Consider the following 20,359-nt stretch of genomic DNA (forward strand, 5'->3'; position numbering starts at 1 on the left):
CCTGCTCTATCTTGTTGCCATCTGTCAGTTAACTGGGTTCAGGTGTGCTGCTGCACACAGGTGAAGGGGTGCGGCTGTTGGGGAAACAAAGAGCAGGGAATTGTTTGGATTTTTGATTTTGTTGGGCAAAGAGGACAGCACAACGATGGTGGATCCTGGAGAGCCTTCCTTGAAAGGAGAATAAACCTCAATGGACTCTTGCTTTTGGTGATTCCTCGAGTGGGTGTGTGTGGAGTAACACAAAAGAACTGAGCCAACTAACAAGTAGGACCAGATTTTTTTTTTTTTTTTACGAAGACGATGTAATTACTGGAGACTGACCAATATTAGACTTTTGGGGCCGATACTGACATATTAGCCTATATTAGCCTATACATATAGGGGTGATAATCACCAGTTTCATCACGATATGATACTAGGCTATATTGATTCTTTAGACGACAATACAATATTTTCCGATATTAAAAAGTCTGCCACGATACGATTTCAATTCGATACAATTCAGTGGTCTGCGATCGATGTTGGACGATATTAAATGCCCATTTAATACAGTCTGCTACAGAAGATGCTGCCACCCCTTTCCTTTTTACTTATGGCCATAAAACATAGACAACACATAAACAATAAGTATAGTAAAGTTTACTTTAAACTGACTCCACTGACACAAATATAAAAGCAAATGGGATAAGTTAACCATCAGGGTTTTCTGTCAGAGAGACCGTTCTAGAAGAAAACGTTTCATTTTAACCCAAACCATCATCTTTTTCATAAAACTTCAGGGTTATCTGGCTTAAAGCCCTAAAAGTATAACATTCAGCTCAGTAGTAGCTGTCAAGGTTCAGAGACAAAACAATTGTTTTTATGCTAATCACCCATCATTAGCTTAAGCATGTTTACATTGCATGATTACCATAGTGCCTAGCGGACATTTTTCCTCATCTTATAGCTTAACAGATTACATGTAAAAATTTTTATTTTTCTTACTCACCGGTGGTTTAAGTCACTGTATCACCTGAAAGAACAGTACGGTTGAATTTCAGCCTGCATGCATGGTTTTTCAGCCAAACATTGTTAAAACAGAGCAGCTAATGTTGCCAAAGCAAGAAGTTAGCGGAGTGAGATGCTCGTCCAGGCAGGTAACATTACATTGTGTTTTATCTCATAACAGCATTGTTAACTTACGTCATGTGCTCTGTCTGTTGTCCTGTATTTTCTCCGAAATCCAAAATATTTCCACTCTGCTGATTTATTTCCCAGTAATGTTAATGTTATCCTCGTCTCTTTCTTGGCTGCTTGCCATCTGCCTGCCGCTGTTTGACAGTTACACAGACTTTCAAAATAAAAGCCTATGCTAAAGATGACAATATGGATCAATGTTTTCACTTTGCATTGATGGTATTGGATCACTGATCATTAAATTGATATATCAATCCATATCAATAGATCATTACACCTCTAATATACAATTATATTAACAATTATGGGTTTAGATGAAAATATTAGATTTACTTTACCTTGACTTTGAAACCAGGAAAAGACAACACTTGACCATATACCATATCCAAGATAACTCTCATATCATGATATCCATATAATGGACCCTTTTACTGTTAGTAAACACTAAACAGTATGCTGTTTTTGGTAGGCGGGGTTTAGCTGGAGGCAAAACAATTCTCCACAGACATTAGTTAGCGCTGGCTCGCAAGTTCTGTTGGCATGTTTAAGACAATGAAGGAAAATTATGCAAGCGGTGCATTAAGAAACACGTGTTTCTCATGCGAGAGCGCACTGCACGCAAACTGGACTGTTTGTAAATTCAGAGTGCTATTGAAGTGTACTGTTCGGTTATCCAGAGCACAGCACTCTCGGAGCGGCAGAGCACACTATAAGCACTCTGTCTGGGGAGATGGAGCAGCACAGCACCGAGTGGAGTGAATGTGTAATTAACTTAACCATTTGTTAATTCTTGTAGAAATAGAACGCTTGGTTTGTTCAACCAACAGGGCTCTCATGTCAATGTAGAGTGTCAGACTGAATTAACAAACACATCATATCAGGTCACTCACTCTCCAGGACCGCGAGTGTTACTTGAATAAGTAAACACTGACCAGCAGGACCAGACTGGCCGACCCGTGCTCTTACTCAGTGGATGGATAATTTGACAGGATTGATGAAGGTGGGATGCAAAATCCAATCCTCCGCTTAATGCCTCCCCAATTTCTAATTATGTGGACATGATAACCCTAAATACACAAGACTGCGCTACACATGCAAACATTTATGCTGATCGCCTCTGTCCAGTCCTTTCATTTTATTGCATTTAACCATAGTTGTCTCTGTTTTTGTTGACAGGCAGTGGCGGCTGGTACAGGATAAAATTTAAATTTTGAGCCATGACTGCTTCTATTCCAGGGCTTGAGACTGCGACTGCTGTTGGGAAAACCAGGGGAATCTTGCATACTTTCTCCTTTTCAATCACTGATCTTCCTCAGACAAGGTTGTTTCTGTCCTCTCTCTTCCATGTCATCCTTTCTCTCCTTCCCCCAGATGTCTTTTCCCAAACCACCAAGTCTATCAAACTGCCTCAGGACATTTATCATTCAAAAGGACAATTAATACTCCAAACAGAATACAAACACAGACAGACATATCAGTGCTCGACAGTGCGAGCGTTTCACTCGCATTTGCAACTAAAAATAGGTGTGTGCGAAATTTAAAAAACATTTAGGGGCACATGTGCGCATAAAAAAATCAGCCGAAGCAGCCTATATTTTTGTCAATAAAAAAACATGATAATCTAACCGCAAATGTTGGAAGAACTCCAGCCGCCTTCCCTCTTCCCCGTGTGACACGGTTATGGGCGGTTTTCCAAGCCACTGTCGGCACAATGAATATAAGTCCCACTGTTGGTAGCGTGGAAATAAGTCAAAGTGTGGAGGAGACAGACCGGGTTAAGCGGCGGACCTCCGGGGAAGCCTGCTCCGTTCTCCCCGCAGTCAGGGACCGTTCTCCACGGCCAGGCTGTCGGCTGGGTGGAAATAAATCAAAGTGTGGCGGAGAAGAGGGACCGGGAAAAGCAGCGGACCTCCGGGGAAGCCTGCTCCGTTCTCCCCGCAGTTAGGGACCGTTCGCCACGGTACTGCTGCTGGGCAGGGTGGAAATAAGTCCTGCAGAGTTACAGAGGACCTGGAGAATGTTTTAGCAGTGTTTCCCATTAATTAACGAAACTGTGGCGGCCCGCCATAGTTTAATTTGACCCGCCATAGTTCCTAAATAAAAAATTTAGGCTGCCGAAAGTATTGACTTCTCATGATATAAATAATATCTCGAACGCCGTAGCGTTTTGTGCCGATGTTCTCAGACTGTCAGATCCAGCGCTCGACAGTGCGAGCGTTTCACTCGACTAAAAATAGGTGTGTGCGAACTGTAAAAAATATTTAGGGGCACATGTGCGCATAAAAAAAATCAGCCGAAGCAGCCTATATTTTTGTCAATGAAAATATATGATAATCTAACCGCAAGTGTTGGAGGAACTCCAGCCGCCTTCCCTCTTCCCCGTGTGACATGGTTATGGGCGGTTTTCCAAGCCGCTGTCAGCTCAATGAATATAAGTCCCACTGTCGGCAGCGTGGAAATAAGTCAAAGGGCTCTAGTTTCCCGGCGCAGCGCAGGGTGGCGAACCCCGCGCAGAGCTAGTTTCGAGCAGCGCAACCCGAGGCGCGCTCAGTTTGGTAGTTTGGCAGACCAAGGTGCGCTGAGATGGGTGTGGCAGCGCAGCAGGGGGAGGTGTCGACAGATCCAGCTTGGCGCAGTGACAGTTTCGTGCCAAAAGGCTTCGCCGAAGGTGCACTAAAAGCTCGCCATCTGAAACCAGGTCTACTGTCAGCGCAGGGGGAGCGCAGCCGGTGTAAGCCGAAGTTTGGCTGACGGGCGGACAGTGCGCACACGTCACCAAAACCTCACAGGCAGGTTTCCAGAATATCAGGCACATTAATAATGCAATAAATAGCCACAAAACCACTATTCAATGCAACTATCTGCAATCAGCACATAAATGTATCTCTATATCGACTGTCCCGTCACATCTGATGTCAGATCAAAGGGGATTGGCACTGTTTGGCACGTTTGGCACGCGTAATGGAAACCCAACCTGATTTGATTAAACAGCTGCAAAATAATGAGTTCACATCCCTCTCAGCCAGCCACAAACAGCCACAGCATCAGATAGGGAGTATATATTCAGCATCTGTCATCTTAGAAAAGTCAAAAGAAAAGAAACAGAGTGAGACTGCGAGAGAGAAAGAGAGAGCGCGCGCACGAGAGAAACGCATCATCGATTTACAATTGTGGTGACCTCCTCCCAGGCTACCTTTGCATCATCAGCCCGTGGAGGTCTGCTCGCAGTTCCGTATATTCAGAGACTGCGAGCTTGGACCTCCCGGACCAAAACATCAGTTTCCTCCTGGGAGAAGTTTGGCTGTCTGACGCAGCTGCTCTCTTCCGCCATGGCGAATTGAGTAAACTCTCATTATGCCTTCGCGCGGCGCATTTAAGGGCGAGGAGAGGGGCTCATTTGATTGGTGTGATGTGTGTAAAACCCACTCCACGCCTTCTCTCCTCCCTCTTTCCAACTTGCGCAGGTAGGAGGGACGGAGGTGGGACAGACGAGTAGCTGCGCCAGCGCGCACGGTGTGCCAAACTTGCAAAATCCGCCTGGCCACACCCAGTTGGCGAAGCGCAGGTGCGCTGGGCCCCCGCCTCGCCCGGTCTGTGAAACTAGAGCCCAAAGTGTGGAGAAGAGGGACTGGGAAAAGCGGCGGACCTCCGGGGAAGCCTGCTCCGTTCTCTCCGCAGTTAGGGACCGTTCGCCACAGTACTGCTGCTGGGCAGGGTGGAAATAAGTCCTGCAGAGTTACAGAGGACCTGGAGAATGTTTTAGGATAGTAATAACATTATATAAGCTAATCATATTACAAAGTTAATATAAGATAATAACATTAAAGACAAAATTAAATTGCAATACTTTTTCAAAATTTGATGATTTTACCTTTCTGTACATTTTGTATACAAATTCATTTCAATGTACAATGTTCAAAATTTTCTTCCGGGGGGGGGGGGGGGGGGAGGGTCCGTCCCTCCCTCCCCCATAGTTTCCCAAAATCCTGTGGGAAACACTGTTTTGACTTTTCTAAGATGACAGATGCTGAATATATACTCCCTATCTGATGCTGTGGCTGTTTGTGGTTGGCTGAGAGGGATGTGAACTCATAAGTTTGCAGCTGTGTTAATCAAATCAGGTTGGTTTCCATTACACGTGCCAAACGTGCCAAATGGTGCCAGTCCCCTTTGATCTGACATCAGATGTGACGGGACAGTCGATATAGAGATACATTTATGTGCTGATTGCAGATAGTTGCATTGAATAGTGTTTTTTTGGGTATTTATTGCATCTTTAATGTGCCTGATATTCTGGAAACCTGCCTGTGAGGTTTTCGTGACGTGTGCGCATTGTCTGCCGGTCAGCCAAACTTCAGCTTACACCGGCTGCGCTCCCCCTGCGCTGACAGTAGACGTGGTTTCAGTTGGCGAGCTTTTAGCGCACCTTCAGCGAAGCCTTTTGGCACAAAACTGTCACTGCGCCAAGCTGGATCTGTCGACACCTCCCCCTGCTGCGCCGCCACACCCATCTCAGCGCACCTTGGTTGCCAAACTACCAAACTGAGCGCGCTTCGGGTTGCGCTGCTCGAAACTAGCTCTGCGCAGGGTTCGCCACCCTGCGCCCCCCTGCGCTGCGCCGGGAAACTAGAGCCCTTAAAGTTTTACACAGCACATCTTTCTGTTCAACATCGTCGTACCTGAATCCAAAGCATCGCCATATAATAAGCGTTGGGTTATTTTTTGCCACCAACTCAGCCTGTTCATGGTCATGCTCATGCTCTTCTTCAGCGCCCATGTTGGTCACTGCTGCATGCCGGATAGTCACCTGACCATACGTGCTGCATACACCAGGGTAGCTTGTGGGTGTAATGTCAACAAACTCCACACACTACAGCAGAGGTAGTCACGTTCACAGGCACACACGTTAACATTCATTTGCATTAAATCACAAATTGCAGCCTTTTATGCAGTTATGTAATCGCACATACCATGCAGCACTAGTGTAAACACATTTTTTTAACAAAATTATTTTTTTTTGTTATCAAGATTACCCAAAAATTCCTAAAATGTACAAACAAGAGCTTTGCCTAAACAAAACACAATGCGAATTTGCAAAATTGGGGCTACGAGCAACAACTACTTTACCAATTAGTATGCTGATTATTTCTCCAACTAATTAATTGATTGTTTAGTTAGTAAAATGTTTTGTCTGTCCAATGGTAAAAAAAAAAAACCTCAATTGACGAGCTGGAATCACAGACTGTTTGGCATTTTGGTAGATATTTAACTTATAATTACTTAATATATCAGTTATCAAAATAGTTCTGAATTTTTTTTTTGATTGACAATCAATGGAAAAGTCAGTACATTCAGTGCTTGACATTTTATACTGCAGTTTGACATGTATATTTGATGGTACTGAAATCATTTTGTCCTCTGTAAACACGCAGCTCTCATTAGATCATTTCACTTGTCATGTTTCACAAGCTCTTACACCAATTGGATCTGGGTGACAGCCAGGTGGAGATAATCCTGCAGTGACACAGTATTCCCACAGCCCTGGGTATGTGGTGTGAGGTCAAGGCACCTGACTGTACTGCCATGCCAAGGGAAACAGTAAGGCTGATCACAGATCAGCCAGCTAACTTTATCCTCCACTGCCTACTGCAGCAACAGCCACAGCATTAGGCATGACTTATTTCTAACTGGGTTTCATCACCGGAGGGAAGAGCTGCACGTAGCTCTCACTGCACCCGTCCCTCAAACATCTGAGTGAGTCATTACATTACAACAAACACAACATGTACAAGATAACAATTAACACAATAGCTTGGCCCCTGGACTGGAGGGTGCTGCTGCAGGACATACTGCTCTCATCCATCTACACAAGATATATTACTCTCATCCGTCCATATAAGATATCTTACACTCAGCCTTTGACAAAAGACATATTAGTCTCACCTTTCCATATGAAATATATAACTCTCATCCTCCATACGAGATATATTACTCTCATTCTTTCGCACGAGATATGTTACTCCCATCGTTCCACACAAGATATTATTCTCATCCTTTCACACAAGATATATTACTCTCATCCTTACAAGATAAAGTCCTTCATCCTTCCACACAAGATATATTATTCTCATCCTTCCAAATGAGATATATTACCCTTATCCTTCCATACATTATATATTACTCTTATCCTTCCATACAAAATATATATTACTCTCATCCTTTCATACGAGACATATTACTCTCATTCTTCCATACAGGATATAACTCTCATCCGTCCATAAAATATATATGGATATACTCTCATCCTTCCATACGAGTTATGTTACTCTCATCCTTCCATACAAGATGAATTACTCTCATCCTTCCATATGAGATACATTACTGTCATCCTTCCATACGACATATATTACTCTCATCCTTCCATGCTAGATTTATTGCTCACATCCTTCCATACGAAGTATGTTACTCTCATCCTTCCATACAATATGGATATATTCTCATCCTTCCATAAGAGATACATCATCCTTCCATACGAGATTTATTACTCTCATCCTTCCATACGAGGTATGTTACTCTCGTCCTTCCATAAAATATAGCCTATATGGATATATTCTCATCCTTCCATAAGAGATATGCCATCCTTCCATACAATATGTTACTCTCATCCTTCCATATGAGATACATTACTCTCATCCTTCCATACAATATGTTACTCTCATCCTTCCATATGAGATACATTACTCTCATCCTTCCATACAATATATTACTCTCATCCTTCCATAATTGATATATAACTCTCATCCTTCCATTCAATATATATGGATATACTCTCATCCTTCCATATCAGATATATTACTCTCATCCTTCCATTCAATATATATGGATATACTCTCATCCTTCCATACAAGATATGTTACTCTCATCCTTCCATTCAATATATATGGATATACTCTCATCCTTCCATATCAGATATATTACTCTCATCCTTCCATACGGTATATTACTCTCATCCTTCATACAAGATATGTACTCTCATCCTTCCATATGAGATAAAATTACTCTTTTCCGTCCATATGAGATATATTACTCTCATACTTCTATTAGGGCTGCAACGATTTGTCTACTAATCAATGACTTATCGACTATCAAAATAATCGCTGACTATTTTAGTAGTCGACTAATCAGTTTGAGTCTTCTTTCATAGAAAAGTACTGTAAAAGTACCCCAAAATAGTCTTATTGCAGCTTCTTATGTTCAAATATTGGCAGCTTTACACACTCTCCCATGACGGTGAACTAAAACCCTTTGGCGTGAGTACGAAACAAGACATTAGATGACATACTAGTTTTGGGGTTTGGGAGAGATAGACTGACATTTGTCAACATTTTAACACATTTTTCGACAAAATGATTAGTCGACTAATCGAAGAAATAATTGACAGATTAGACGACGATGAAAATAATCGTTAGTTGCAGCCCTACCTTCGATATGAGATATATTACCCTCATCTTTCCATACAAGATATAGCCTATTACTCTCATCCCTCCATACGATATTACTCTCATCCTTCCATACGAGATATATTACTCTCATCCTTCCATATGAGATATATTACTCTCATCTTTCCATACAAGATATATTATTCTCATCTAGGGCTGGGCGGTATAACCTAAAATTCATATCACGGTATAAATCGAATCCCTTCACGGTAACGGTATATATCGCGGTATAAATTTAAGTGTAAAAGTTATAATAGAAGTGTTTCTGAATGGGTTTTGTAGTCCCTTAGCAAAGCTAAATTGATAAAAAAAAAAACAACAACAACAAAAGCAAAGATATAATGTATTTTTTAGAGCATTTATTGTGCAGAATGCAGATCTCAAAACTCAAAATTAAAACCCAGTACTCTATGGTGCAAAATGTCCCCTGGGATCTATATCAAAAGGTAATTTCCTAAAATCCTAAATGACTGAGTTGTGTTTTTTCCACCTGGACCTTTATGCTCTGCTATTTCTCCTCTAATCATCATGCTGTAACCTGTGACAGGCTGTTATGATACCACAACTATCACACATTCATATATGGAGTTTTTTGTGGAGCCCCTAGCGTCACATAGGTTTACATTACCAAAGGTTTATGACAAACTCTCTTGCCGAAAACCAACTCCTGTGTGCGCACGGCGAGAGAGGAGAGGGAGAGACGCTGTGCTGCTGCCAGAGGAGACACTGAATGAGTTCCCTCTGAGCGGTAAGTCACTAAAAGAGTCTGAGAAGTCCAGGGATGTTCATAACATTAACTCACTCACTCACAAGTTCTCCAGCAACCCATGTTGCATGTGCTACGCTAAATCACGGACGTGAACCAGCTCCTCTTGCTCCGCTGTCTCTGTGCTCGCAGCCATTTTCACACTGATGCAGGTGCGATGACGATCGACGATCGGACGGTAGAGCGCAAATCTCTACTGTGGGCCAAATTTATATCATTTCTACCGTCTACCGCATATACCGTGCAGCCCTACTCTCATCCTTCCTTACGAGATATATTACTCTCATCCTTCCATATGAGATATATTACTCTCATCCTTCCTTACGAGATATATTACTCTCATCCTTCCATATGAGATATATTACTCTCATCTTTCCATGCAAGATATATTACTCTCATCCTCCCATATGAGATATATTACTCTCATCCTTACATACAAGATATATTACTCTCATCCTTCCATATCAGATATATTACTCTCATCTTTCCATACATTATATATTACTCTCATCCTTCCATATCAGATATATTACTCTCATCCTTCCATACGAGATATATTACTCTCATCTTTCCATAATTGATATATTACTCTCATCCTTCCATATCAGATATATTACTCTCATCCTTCTATATGAGATATATTACTCTCATCCTTCCATGAGATATATTACTCTCATCCTTCCATACAAGATATATTACTCTCATCCTTCCATACAAGATATATTACTCTCATCCTTCCATGAGATACATTACTCTCATCCTTCCATATGAGATATATTACTCTCATCCTTCCATAACTGATATATTACTCTCATCCTTCATACGAGATATATTACTCTCATCCTTCCATAATTGATATATTACTCTCATCCTTCCATATGAGATATATTACTCTCATTCTTCTATATGAGATATATTACTCTCATCCTTCCATATGAGATATATTACTCTCATCCTTCATACGAGATATATTACTCTCATCCTTCCATATGAGATATATTACTCTCATCCTTCATACGAGATATATTACTCTCATCCTTCCATATGAGATATATTACTCTCATTCTTCTATATGAGATATATTACTCTCATCCTTCCATATGAGATATATTACTCTCATCCTTCATACGAGATATATTACTCTCATCCTTCCATATGAGATATATTACTCTCATTCTTCTATATGAGATATATTACTCTCATCCTTCCATATGAGATATATTACTCTCATCCTTCATACGAGATATATTACTCTCATCCTTCCATAATTGATATATTACTCTCATCCTTCCATGAGATATATTACTCTCATCCTTCTATATGAGATATATTACTCTCATCCTTCCATATAAGATATATTACTCTCATCCTTCCATATGAGATATATTACTCTCATCCTTCCATACAAGATATATTACTCATCCTTCCATATGAGATATATTACTCTCATCCTTCCATACGAGATATATCACTCTCATCCTTCCATATGATATATTACTCTCATCCATCCATACAAGATATATTACTCTCATCCTTTCATTCAATATATATATATATATATGGATATACTCTCATCCTTCCATACAATGTAAAATACTATTTTCCTTCCATATGAGACATATTGCTCTTATCTGCGATAACGACAGACCACCTTTTCTTTCAACAAGAGAAGGAGGCAGAATTTTGCTTTGTCTTCGCCTTGTGCCTTTCGTTTTTCTGACAGGGTTATTTTTTCATCTGTTCATTGTTCATTCAAACAACACCTCATCTCAACACTCTGTATGCACCCAAGCTTCTAATAATCAGACAATTGATTATTTATATTCTCTTTTCATTTACATTCCCAATGAAGTAGCAAAGATTGTGAGGTAGAGTATGGTTGACATGTTTTCACATGGTGGCCTCAGAAGCTCAGGGATTCTATCCTTCACACAAGAATTACTTGTACACTCTGCCCTGACTTGGAAAGATCCTTTTGGTGTAATTTTCTTTTACCCTTATACTTAATAAATCCTGCAATGCTGCCAAGCTGCCATGTGGAATTATAGCTAATACCACGTATTTTTCTAATGTTGCTGAGAAATAACAACTTTAAGGCATATCCACAGACACTGACATAAAATTTCAACACTACATTTTGTTCAAATACTTAATTCAACTGTAATTAATTTAATGTATTACCATGGCATCTGACTAGATCAGGCCATATCAAACCGATAATCTGCATTATTTGAATACTCTGTGCACTGGAAACAAAGTAATTATAGGAAGCCGGTTACAGCGGTTAAAATTAGGCTACTAACTACCAACTACAACTAACTACTTGTATTAAGACTAATTTGGAAATCAGACAAATAAACTGATTCCACTAAAATACATGAAATCAAAATGAACTGACACTTGTAATTCCTAGTAAATTCACATGATCAAAATCACCCTCAGCGGGTCAGCAGCTCAGCATTGGGAGAACATCATGCCAGACTCTATTTCAACATTTAACAAATTACACTCTATTTGCTTTACCGGAAACGTACATAACACGTAGTGCTTCATATGTGACTCATTACACATTAACGTGGAATTCTAGTAAGTCGGCTGAACAACCAAGGACCACCGATCACCGATTCAAACACTTCCCTGCTGCCACAGAGAGAAAGTAGTGGGTCAACAACAGGGGAGAGGATTCTTTACGTTCAGATATTATTCAAATACGCCTTACTTTGTGACATAGGCTGGATGCCGGATTTCAGAATTATTATAGGCTAAAGGAATCGCGACATCTTTACATACCTCAGGGCGAATAGGAAATGCAATAACATTACATTGGCAGGGTTTTAGATGCAGTTTGGCATTTCGCTATGTTCAACAAAAGCGGTACACACTGGAACGAACCTATCTAAAGCCTTTCTGTGCAATAATGAATCAACAGGCGAGGAAGAGAGAAATATAAAGTATCAGCCTGTCTCCGTTTTACGACAACAAATGTTATTAAAATATCTCCGATCTAATAGAACACATGAGGGGCAGTGCTGTAGGGCAACGATATGCAAAATAACCCTTTTGTATCACTGAGTGGGGAAAGCAATGGGTCGGCGAAATGAACGCATTGTGTTAGCTTTACCGAAAAAAGGAGGAGCACAAATACAAATGGGCGTAAATGTATGTAATTACACAATAACCCAGTCGTTTTGACAATGAGGTACCTTAGCTGGCCGCAAAGCTGTAAATAGTAACAGTGTTGTGGACGGCGGTTCAGTGGGGGAAGGGGATGGATGCTAGAGCCAGGATTCGGCGGCCTGTCGGCTCTTCAGCCCTCTCCAGCAAGTCTACAGAAAAGCCAGCTTTACATTTCTCCATTCTAAATAACGTTACGAAACATTTCGCTTCGTCTGCACCAACAGACTGGATATTGACTTACCGGACGGGTTGACCGCGGCGGGAGTTGCCATGTTTCCTCAGTGGAGAAAAATAACAAAACTGCGGCGATGGAGATGACGCACAATACAGCTACAGAGTCCCCGTGAGAGACCGTCTAAACTCCGCGGGATTGGCACGCGAGGCTCGCTCCAACCGCCTCACATCCGTTTAAGCGGAGGAAAACTACTCTGGATTCAAACGACTAACGTTAACACAAGCGTGCTTCTGTGTGAAATGTATATAGTGTAGGTTTTTAATGAAAAAATCTCCAAGACCAGACTTACTAAAATGCAAGATGTCTGAATGGTAGCACCGCGAGATTTTAGGGTTGCTTGAATAAATTAATGTTATAGGCTACAGTGTGACTGGTGCAGTGATGAGTGCACTGTAAAGCCGTATTGCGTTTTCAAAGTAATGCCACATAGTGTGGGCTTGTTACATTGTTTGAGTGGATATTTTCACTTTCTAATAGCCTACTGTTGTACACCGGAACTATGTATAGTACACGCAGAACTCTTCCTCAGGCCAGTATGAGCCCTTTACTTGTTGACCACTGTCTCTATCACTAGTGGGGGGGGGCTGCTCGCGCAGGTGACGTTCCTGCTCAAGGCAACATCATCCAACCTTTGACATTCATTAACTTGAGTTGATTTTAAAAGACTCTATTTTTAAGTAACCCATACCACTGTGCTAAGACGTCAGGTGGTTTTCTGACAAGTCTCAGTTTAAAATTGTTTATAGATTGTAGGAAATAGCTTTTTTGTGCTATTTTTCTTTCTTCAATAATGGCTATTTTAAGGAGTTTCAGCTTAAGTGTTTCTCTTCTAGAGATACGAAAATCCTCTAGAATGTAAAAAAAAAAAAAAAGTAGCCTGTCATGTACTGTGTGTGTGTGTGTGTATGTGTGTGTGTGTGTGTGTGTGTTTGTGTGTTGGGTGGGGAGGGGGGCAAAGACACGCCCCGTTATGTGGAGGAGAAGGAGGGTGAACCCGCCACCAGACCAGCCAATAGCAAAATTCAGTTGCAATAGCCCTTGTCAACCAGTGAAGGGCAGTCACTATGTATATGACACACTGGGCCTCGTGCAGCAAGATGCTTCTGCATTTCTTTCAAATTTTTCAGTTATTTTCTGTTCAGACAAAAAAAAAGAGAAGTCCGTTTCAGATGCACCAAATGTTCTTACCATCCAGCTACTCTTACTCAGGTGTGCTGAATGATAAACCCCACTTGATCATAAGTAATCTATTAGCACCCGCCCTCCGTAATTATGTCAGCAACCTACCTTTACCATCGCCTCCTCAGACCTGGGACAAGATTTAGATCCTTGTATTGAAATTTCTTTGGAAAGGGAAACAACTAAGACTTAAAAACACAATACTACATTTGAGATCTGCATTTTGAAGTTATGGAGTTCCATGCACTATTTCTGTTTCTGTACACCCACTTCTTAAGCTTCTATGTACTGAACCTAAATGTGGAGATTCCATTTACAATTTATATAAAAAGTTACAGGAAGCTACAAGTCATATAATTGGTGCGACCAAAGTCTGGAATGTTGAATTAAAGCAATGGGAACAAGTTATTAATATGAAGAGAGTATGGGGAAACATCAAAATCTCATCAAGAATTTTTAATCATCAAATGATTAATTACAAATGTATTCATAGACTGTGCTTTACTCCCAGGAAACACTATCAACTTCAACTTTGCTCCACACCCATGTGCCCCTTATGCAATAACAGAGATAAAATAACCTATTTTCATACAATGTGGCAATGCCCAGAGGTGGAGTTTTTCTGGTCTCAAGTGGTTTCTCTGATGAGATGTGTAATTGGAATCAACATACCCTGTATTCTATCAGATTTACTCCTAAATTATGATTCTTCATTAACTCTTACACTTTCTCAGAGAAGACTGTTTTTAGCTTTGAAAGCGACAAATGAAATGCTAATACATAAGTGGAAGCCCCTACATAGACTCCATATTACTCAATGGGTTACCCTACTGTATGACATCATATCTCTGGAACTCTCTATTGCCCAGTCAACTAGGGTCATAGCTAATAACACTGAAGTTCTGGCTAAGGCAACGAAGAAGTTCAGGCAAAATGTACCTTCATGAATCAGGTTGATCATTATTCTGTGGTTCACTGTGCTGGATGTGTTTATTTTACACCAGTTTTGGCAATGTATTACATGTTTCCCATACCAATAAACCTCCTTTGTACTGAATTATATCCCACCGTATTGAAAACAGTGTGCCTGTGTAAAATACAACAGGGTGCTAAGTGCACCACATAACATTTTGCTATGTTTTGTAAGGGCTGAACACAGTGCAGGTGTTGTAAACATGATTTTTCCAGAGTGTCAGCAGGCTGCTGGCATTACTGGAAAATCTAAAACCTAGCAATGACAAAATATTTGTGATGCTGTAAATGCCATGTCAGCAGCAGTGGTGGAGGGAGATTGAGACAGTTTACTTAAGTAAGAGTACTAATACCAAACTATACTCTGTTACTAGTAAAAGTCCTGCATTGAAAATGTTACTTAAGTTAAAGTACACATGAGGAAAATATATTAAAATATTAAAAGTAAATAAGTAGGTACCCAATGCAGAACATTTTAAATCAGTTTAATAAATCAAATAATAAAAACGAAAGCAGCAAGTCATCATATTTTAGAAGCTGGAACCATGATATATTTGCATTACAAATTATTAAATTATCAAAATAGTTGCCAATTAATTTTCTAATTATTTGACTATTCATTTCAGTTGCATTTGTATATTTTTATGTTTTTGTGAAAGATGTTAATTTGTAAAGTAACTAGTTAGTAATGTCAATAAATCATTGTAGTAGAGTTGTAGTGGTGACGAGGGTGATATTTTTCTCTAAAGTGGAGTAAAAAGTGACATGAGATTAAAATACTCAAGTAAAAGTAGAGGTTCAAGTAAATCACCTCAAATTTGCACTTAAGCATATTACTTAAGTAAATAATCCATCAGTAGTCTGCGGAGGAACGCACAGTAGCTAAACTTAAAAGAAAAATTGTTTTCAAAGCAGTGCGCCCCATGTACAAGGCTGTTGCTGCAGCGGCCTGGGTTCGACTCCAGCCTGTGGCCCTTTGCTGCATGTCAATCTCTCTCTCTCTTCCCCTTTCACGCTTGTCTGTCCTATCAGTTAAAGGCCAAAATGCCCCAAAAAATATCTTTAAAAAAAAAAAAAAGCAGTGCTCTTGAAAATCCATCAGTCTCATCAAATAGATCTCTGCACTCTCTCAAACCGCATTTTCTGTGTAAGGCTTGGCTAGCCAAAATATCTAGAGCAGTATGTAAGCCAATCAGAAACTAAATGCACACAATATCATCCAATGGCGTCGGTGGCTTAGTGGATAGAGCAGGTGCCACATCAACTCAACTCAACTCAACTCAACTCAACTCATTTCAAAGAACTTTATTTTCCATTAGGAACTTCATTTGCGGAGAGCGACAGTGCATATTAAAACATACAGAGTCAGTTAAGAACAAATAAATAAGTACAAATGTTAAAAAGGAAAAAACACCAACACACATACAATCATACACATATGTACAGTACAGGCCAAAAGTTTGGACACACCTTCTCATTCAATGCGTTTTCTTTATTTTCATGACTATTTACATTGTAGATTCTCACTGAAGGCATCAAAACTATGAATGAACACATGTGGAGTTATGTACTTAACAAAAAAAGGTGAAATAACTGAAAACATGTTTTATATTCTAGTTTCTTCAAAATAGCCACCCTTTGCTCTGATTACTGCTTTGCACACTCTTGGCATTCTCTCCATGAGCTTCAAGAGGTAGTCACCTGAAATGGTTTCCACTTCACAGGTGTGCCTTATCAGGGTTAATTAGTGGAATTTCTTGCTTTATCAATGGGGTTGGGACCATCAGTTGTGTTGTGCAGAAGTCAGGTTAATACACAGCCGACAGCCCTATTGGACAACTGTTAAAATTCATATTATGGCAAGAACCAATCAGCTAACTAAAGAAAAACGAGTGGCCATCATTACTTTAAGAAATGAAGGTCAGTCAGTCCGGAAAATTGCAAAAACTTTAAATGTGTCCCCAAGTGGAGTCGCAAAAACCATCAAGCGCTACAACGAAACTGGCACACATGAGGACCGACCCAGGAAAGGAAGACCAAGAGTCACCTCTGCTTCTGAGGATAAGTTCATCCGAGTCACCAGCCTCAGAAATCGCAAGTTAACAGCAGCTCAGATCAGAGACCAGATGAATGGCACACAGAGTTCTAGCAGCAGACCCATCTCTAGAACAACTGTTAAGAGGAGACTGCGCCAATCAGGCCTTCATGGTCAAATAGCTGCTAGGAAACCACTGCTAAGGAGAGGCAACAAGCAGAAGAGATTTGTTTGGGCCAAGAAACACAAGGAATGGACATTAGACCAGTGGAAATCTGTGCTTTGGTCTGATGAGTCCAAATTTGAGATCTTTGGTTCCAACCGCCGTGTCTTTGTGAGACGCAGAAAAGGTGAACGGATGGATTCCACATGCCTGGTTCCCACTGTGAAGCATGGAGGAGGAGGTGTGATGGTGTGGGGGTGTTTTGCTGGTGACACTGTTGGGGATTTATTCAAAATTGAAGGCACACTGAACCAGCATGGCTACCACAGCATCCTGCAGCGACATGCCATCCCATCCGGTTTGCGTGTAGTTGGACGATCATTTATTTTTCAACAGGACAATGACCCCAAACACACCTCCAGGCTGTGTAAGGGCTATTTGACCAAGAAGGAGAGTGATGGAGTGCTGCGGCAGATGACCTGGCCTCCACAGTCACCGGACCTGAACCCAATCCAGATGGTTTGGGGTGAGCTGGACCGCAGAGTGAAGGCAAAGGGGCCAACAAGTGCTAAACACCTCTGGGAACTCCTTCAAGACTGTTGGAAAACCATTTCAGGTGACTACCTCTTGAAGCTCATGGAGAGAATGCCAAGAGTGTGCAAAGCAGTAATCAGAGCAAAGGGTGGCTATTTTGAAGAAACTAGAATATAAAACATGTTTTCAGTTATTTCACCTTTTTTTGTTAAGTACATAACTCCACATGTGTTCATTCATAGTTTTGATGCCTTCAGTGAGAATCTACAATGTAAATAGTCATGAAAATAAAGAAAACGCATTGAATGAGAAGGTGTGTCCAAACTTTTGGCCTGTACTGTACATACAGACATACATACATACATATACCAAAAATAGAATAAAACTGGCAGATACACAACTGATACTGTATCAGCTTATATGGTTATAGCTACACTGTTACCGAGCAAGTGCTGACTTTTATCCAGAAGACATAGCTCAGTGTCCAGACACACAACTCTTCCCACTGCAGACAAATTTATAGCAAATATTCATTTTAACTCAACCAACCAACAAACAATGTTCATCTCCAAGTCCACTGGCTCCTACTAAAGACACAAATCATCAAAATCACCTGTCAAATATATAAATTCATGCTGGGGAATGACAGCATATCTGAACGGGGTAAGGTATTGTGAATTAATTCTGCCTCGATATCGATCAGATTTTCCTACATACGAACAACCCATGTCTGTCTGCCAGCTTGTTTCAGGCTCGGCAGTAGGGAGGAGACAGGGTGAACTCAGGGTTTCTTACAGAAAACCTGCCAGCGAGCAGGTTAGGTTCACAGAGTCAGTTGCCATGGTGATTGACAAAGAGTTTGACTTACCTCTCTTTCTGGGACTGAAAACCCAGAGTTTCTCTCATTTCAGTGTTAACATACTCAGAGTTTTTTACTAAACCTGCTTTCTGGAATACCCCTCTGGGCTCTTAGATAATTCTGTCTACAGTACTTTGTTGATGAGTAATATTACATTTTCCCATAGGTTCTGTGTCATTTCACACTCATACAGCATGTGTAAAAGTGTTCCCCTGCTCCTCCCACATCTCCAGCATACATCTGATTCACAAAGCTTTAGTCTTGCCATCTTACCAGGAGTCCAATAAGTCCTATGTATGATTTTATATATAATTAAGCGAGTCTGTGTTTCTCTTGATATCTTAAACCAGGACCTGATAATTTCCTCCCATTTCTCCATAGTTATCCCGTCCTGTAAATCTTCCTCCCAAGCCCTCCTGAGACCCTCAAGTTTTGGGGGGTGAGATTGCCTCATAAGACTATAACACTTAGATGCCCCGCCTCTAGTCAACTGGCTGGCCTGTACTAGTTTTTGTAACTCTGTCTGAGGTAATAAGAGGAGTTTTTGTTGTGCAGACATTATACAGCTTCTTAATTGCAGATATTTCCAAAAGTCCTGTGTAGGGACTCTGTATTTAGTTGCCAATTGTTCAAAAGACATAAAATGATCATCTTCAAAAAACATCTCTAATGAAGATAATCTCTGCCTCAACCCACGACTTCCAGTAAAGAGTTCTTTTTCCGACGTTCAATAGTTTGTTATGCCAGAGAGATAATTTCTTAGTAAAGGATGGGTTAAGCCTAGTAAGACGATAGCCCTTTTTAAACAGGAATTGTGCAAATTTGCAGGAAAGCCCAATCAGTCTTTTTTCAGCATTGGCAGTATAAAAACAAAATCAGGGAGTGCGGCAAAATGCCGCCTACCTACTTTTGTTTATACAGAATGCCCCTTTTTCGGGGCAATGGGGGGCGTCAGCAAGTAACAAAACTTGTGGCTCAACATGTGACGTAAACAGTGACGTGGGAGGGAAGCCGCGGCTAGTCAGGCAGCGATAGTCAGGCGGCGATTCTCCCATAAATCAGCTCGTTCTTCACCGTCCCCGTCATCTCACGGTTAATGGCCTCTTCGTTTGCAAGGGCAAGGAGGGTGCGCAATTCCTTGTCTCCTCAGTTGCTCATCTTTACAGTGTCTGTCAGGTTTGCATTTTCCTCTTGCTACTAGCTGCTCGCTAATTCCTGCTATCAGCTGTTTCCTGTTTATCCACCACCAGTGGCTCGCAGGTGCGGCGTCATCAACAGCTCCTCCCAGAAGTCTTCAACAACCCCTCCTGTTGCAGAAGGCCGCCTCAGTCTGTTTAAACTAAAAGGGTTCCACCAATATGACTACCCTACGAGGCGTTCTGTTTAACAGCAGTCTTTTACCCCCAGTCTGTGTTTATCCCCCATAAGAAAGTATATACTGTCACATTGAATCTTTTAAGTAGAGAGGGAGTTAATTTGTGGAACAACCATCATTTTAAGAATGTTTATTTTACCCAGCAGAGATAATCCTAATTTGGCACCGTTATGTAGCTTGCTCTCAATTTTCAGGAGGAGGGGGAGGATATTCTCTGTCATACCTGGTGTAAGCTTTATCCCCAAATACACTAGACCTGAAGGAAGCCACTGGAACTGCCAGTTCAGTCCAATACTTGGTGGGCAGAGCCTAGACAAGGGCATTGCTTCTGATTTTCCCCAATTTATTTTGTAGCCTGAAATATGAGAGAAGGCATCAATCAAAGACAA

General features: G+C 40.9%; 1 protein-coding gene across 3 annotated transcripts in view; it reads right to left on the reverse strand.

Annotated features, from left to right (window-relative positions):
* Positions 1-13,270, reverse strand: part of arnt2 (aryl-hydrocarbon receptor nuclear translocator 2) — a 149,872-nt gene extending 136,602 nt beyond the window's left edge. The window contains exon 1 of one of the 3 annotated variants that reach the window (XM_033621951.2): positions 13,143-13,270. Coding sequence is in view for 2 of the 3 variants with exons in the window: in XM_033621959.2 (XP_033477850.1) it covers positions 12,860-12,890 (31 nt within the window). In the remaining variant the exon portion in view is untranslated. Of the gene's footprint in view, positions 1-12,859 lie in introns of all 3 variants that reach the window. The other 2 variants (XM_033621959.2, XM_033621943.2) reach the window with 2 other exon arrangements.
* Between the last annotated feature and the right edge of the window lie 7,089 nt (positions 13,271-20,359).

This window comes from Epinephelus lanceolatus, chromosome 2, assembly GCF_041903045.1.
Source record: "Epinephelus lanceolatus isolate andai-2023 chromosome 2, ASM4190304v1, whole genome shotgun sequence".
In the NCBI taxonomy this organism is placed as follows: Eukaryota; Metazoa; Chordata; class Actinopteri; order Perciformes; family Serranidae; genus Epinephelus; species Epinephelus lanceolatus.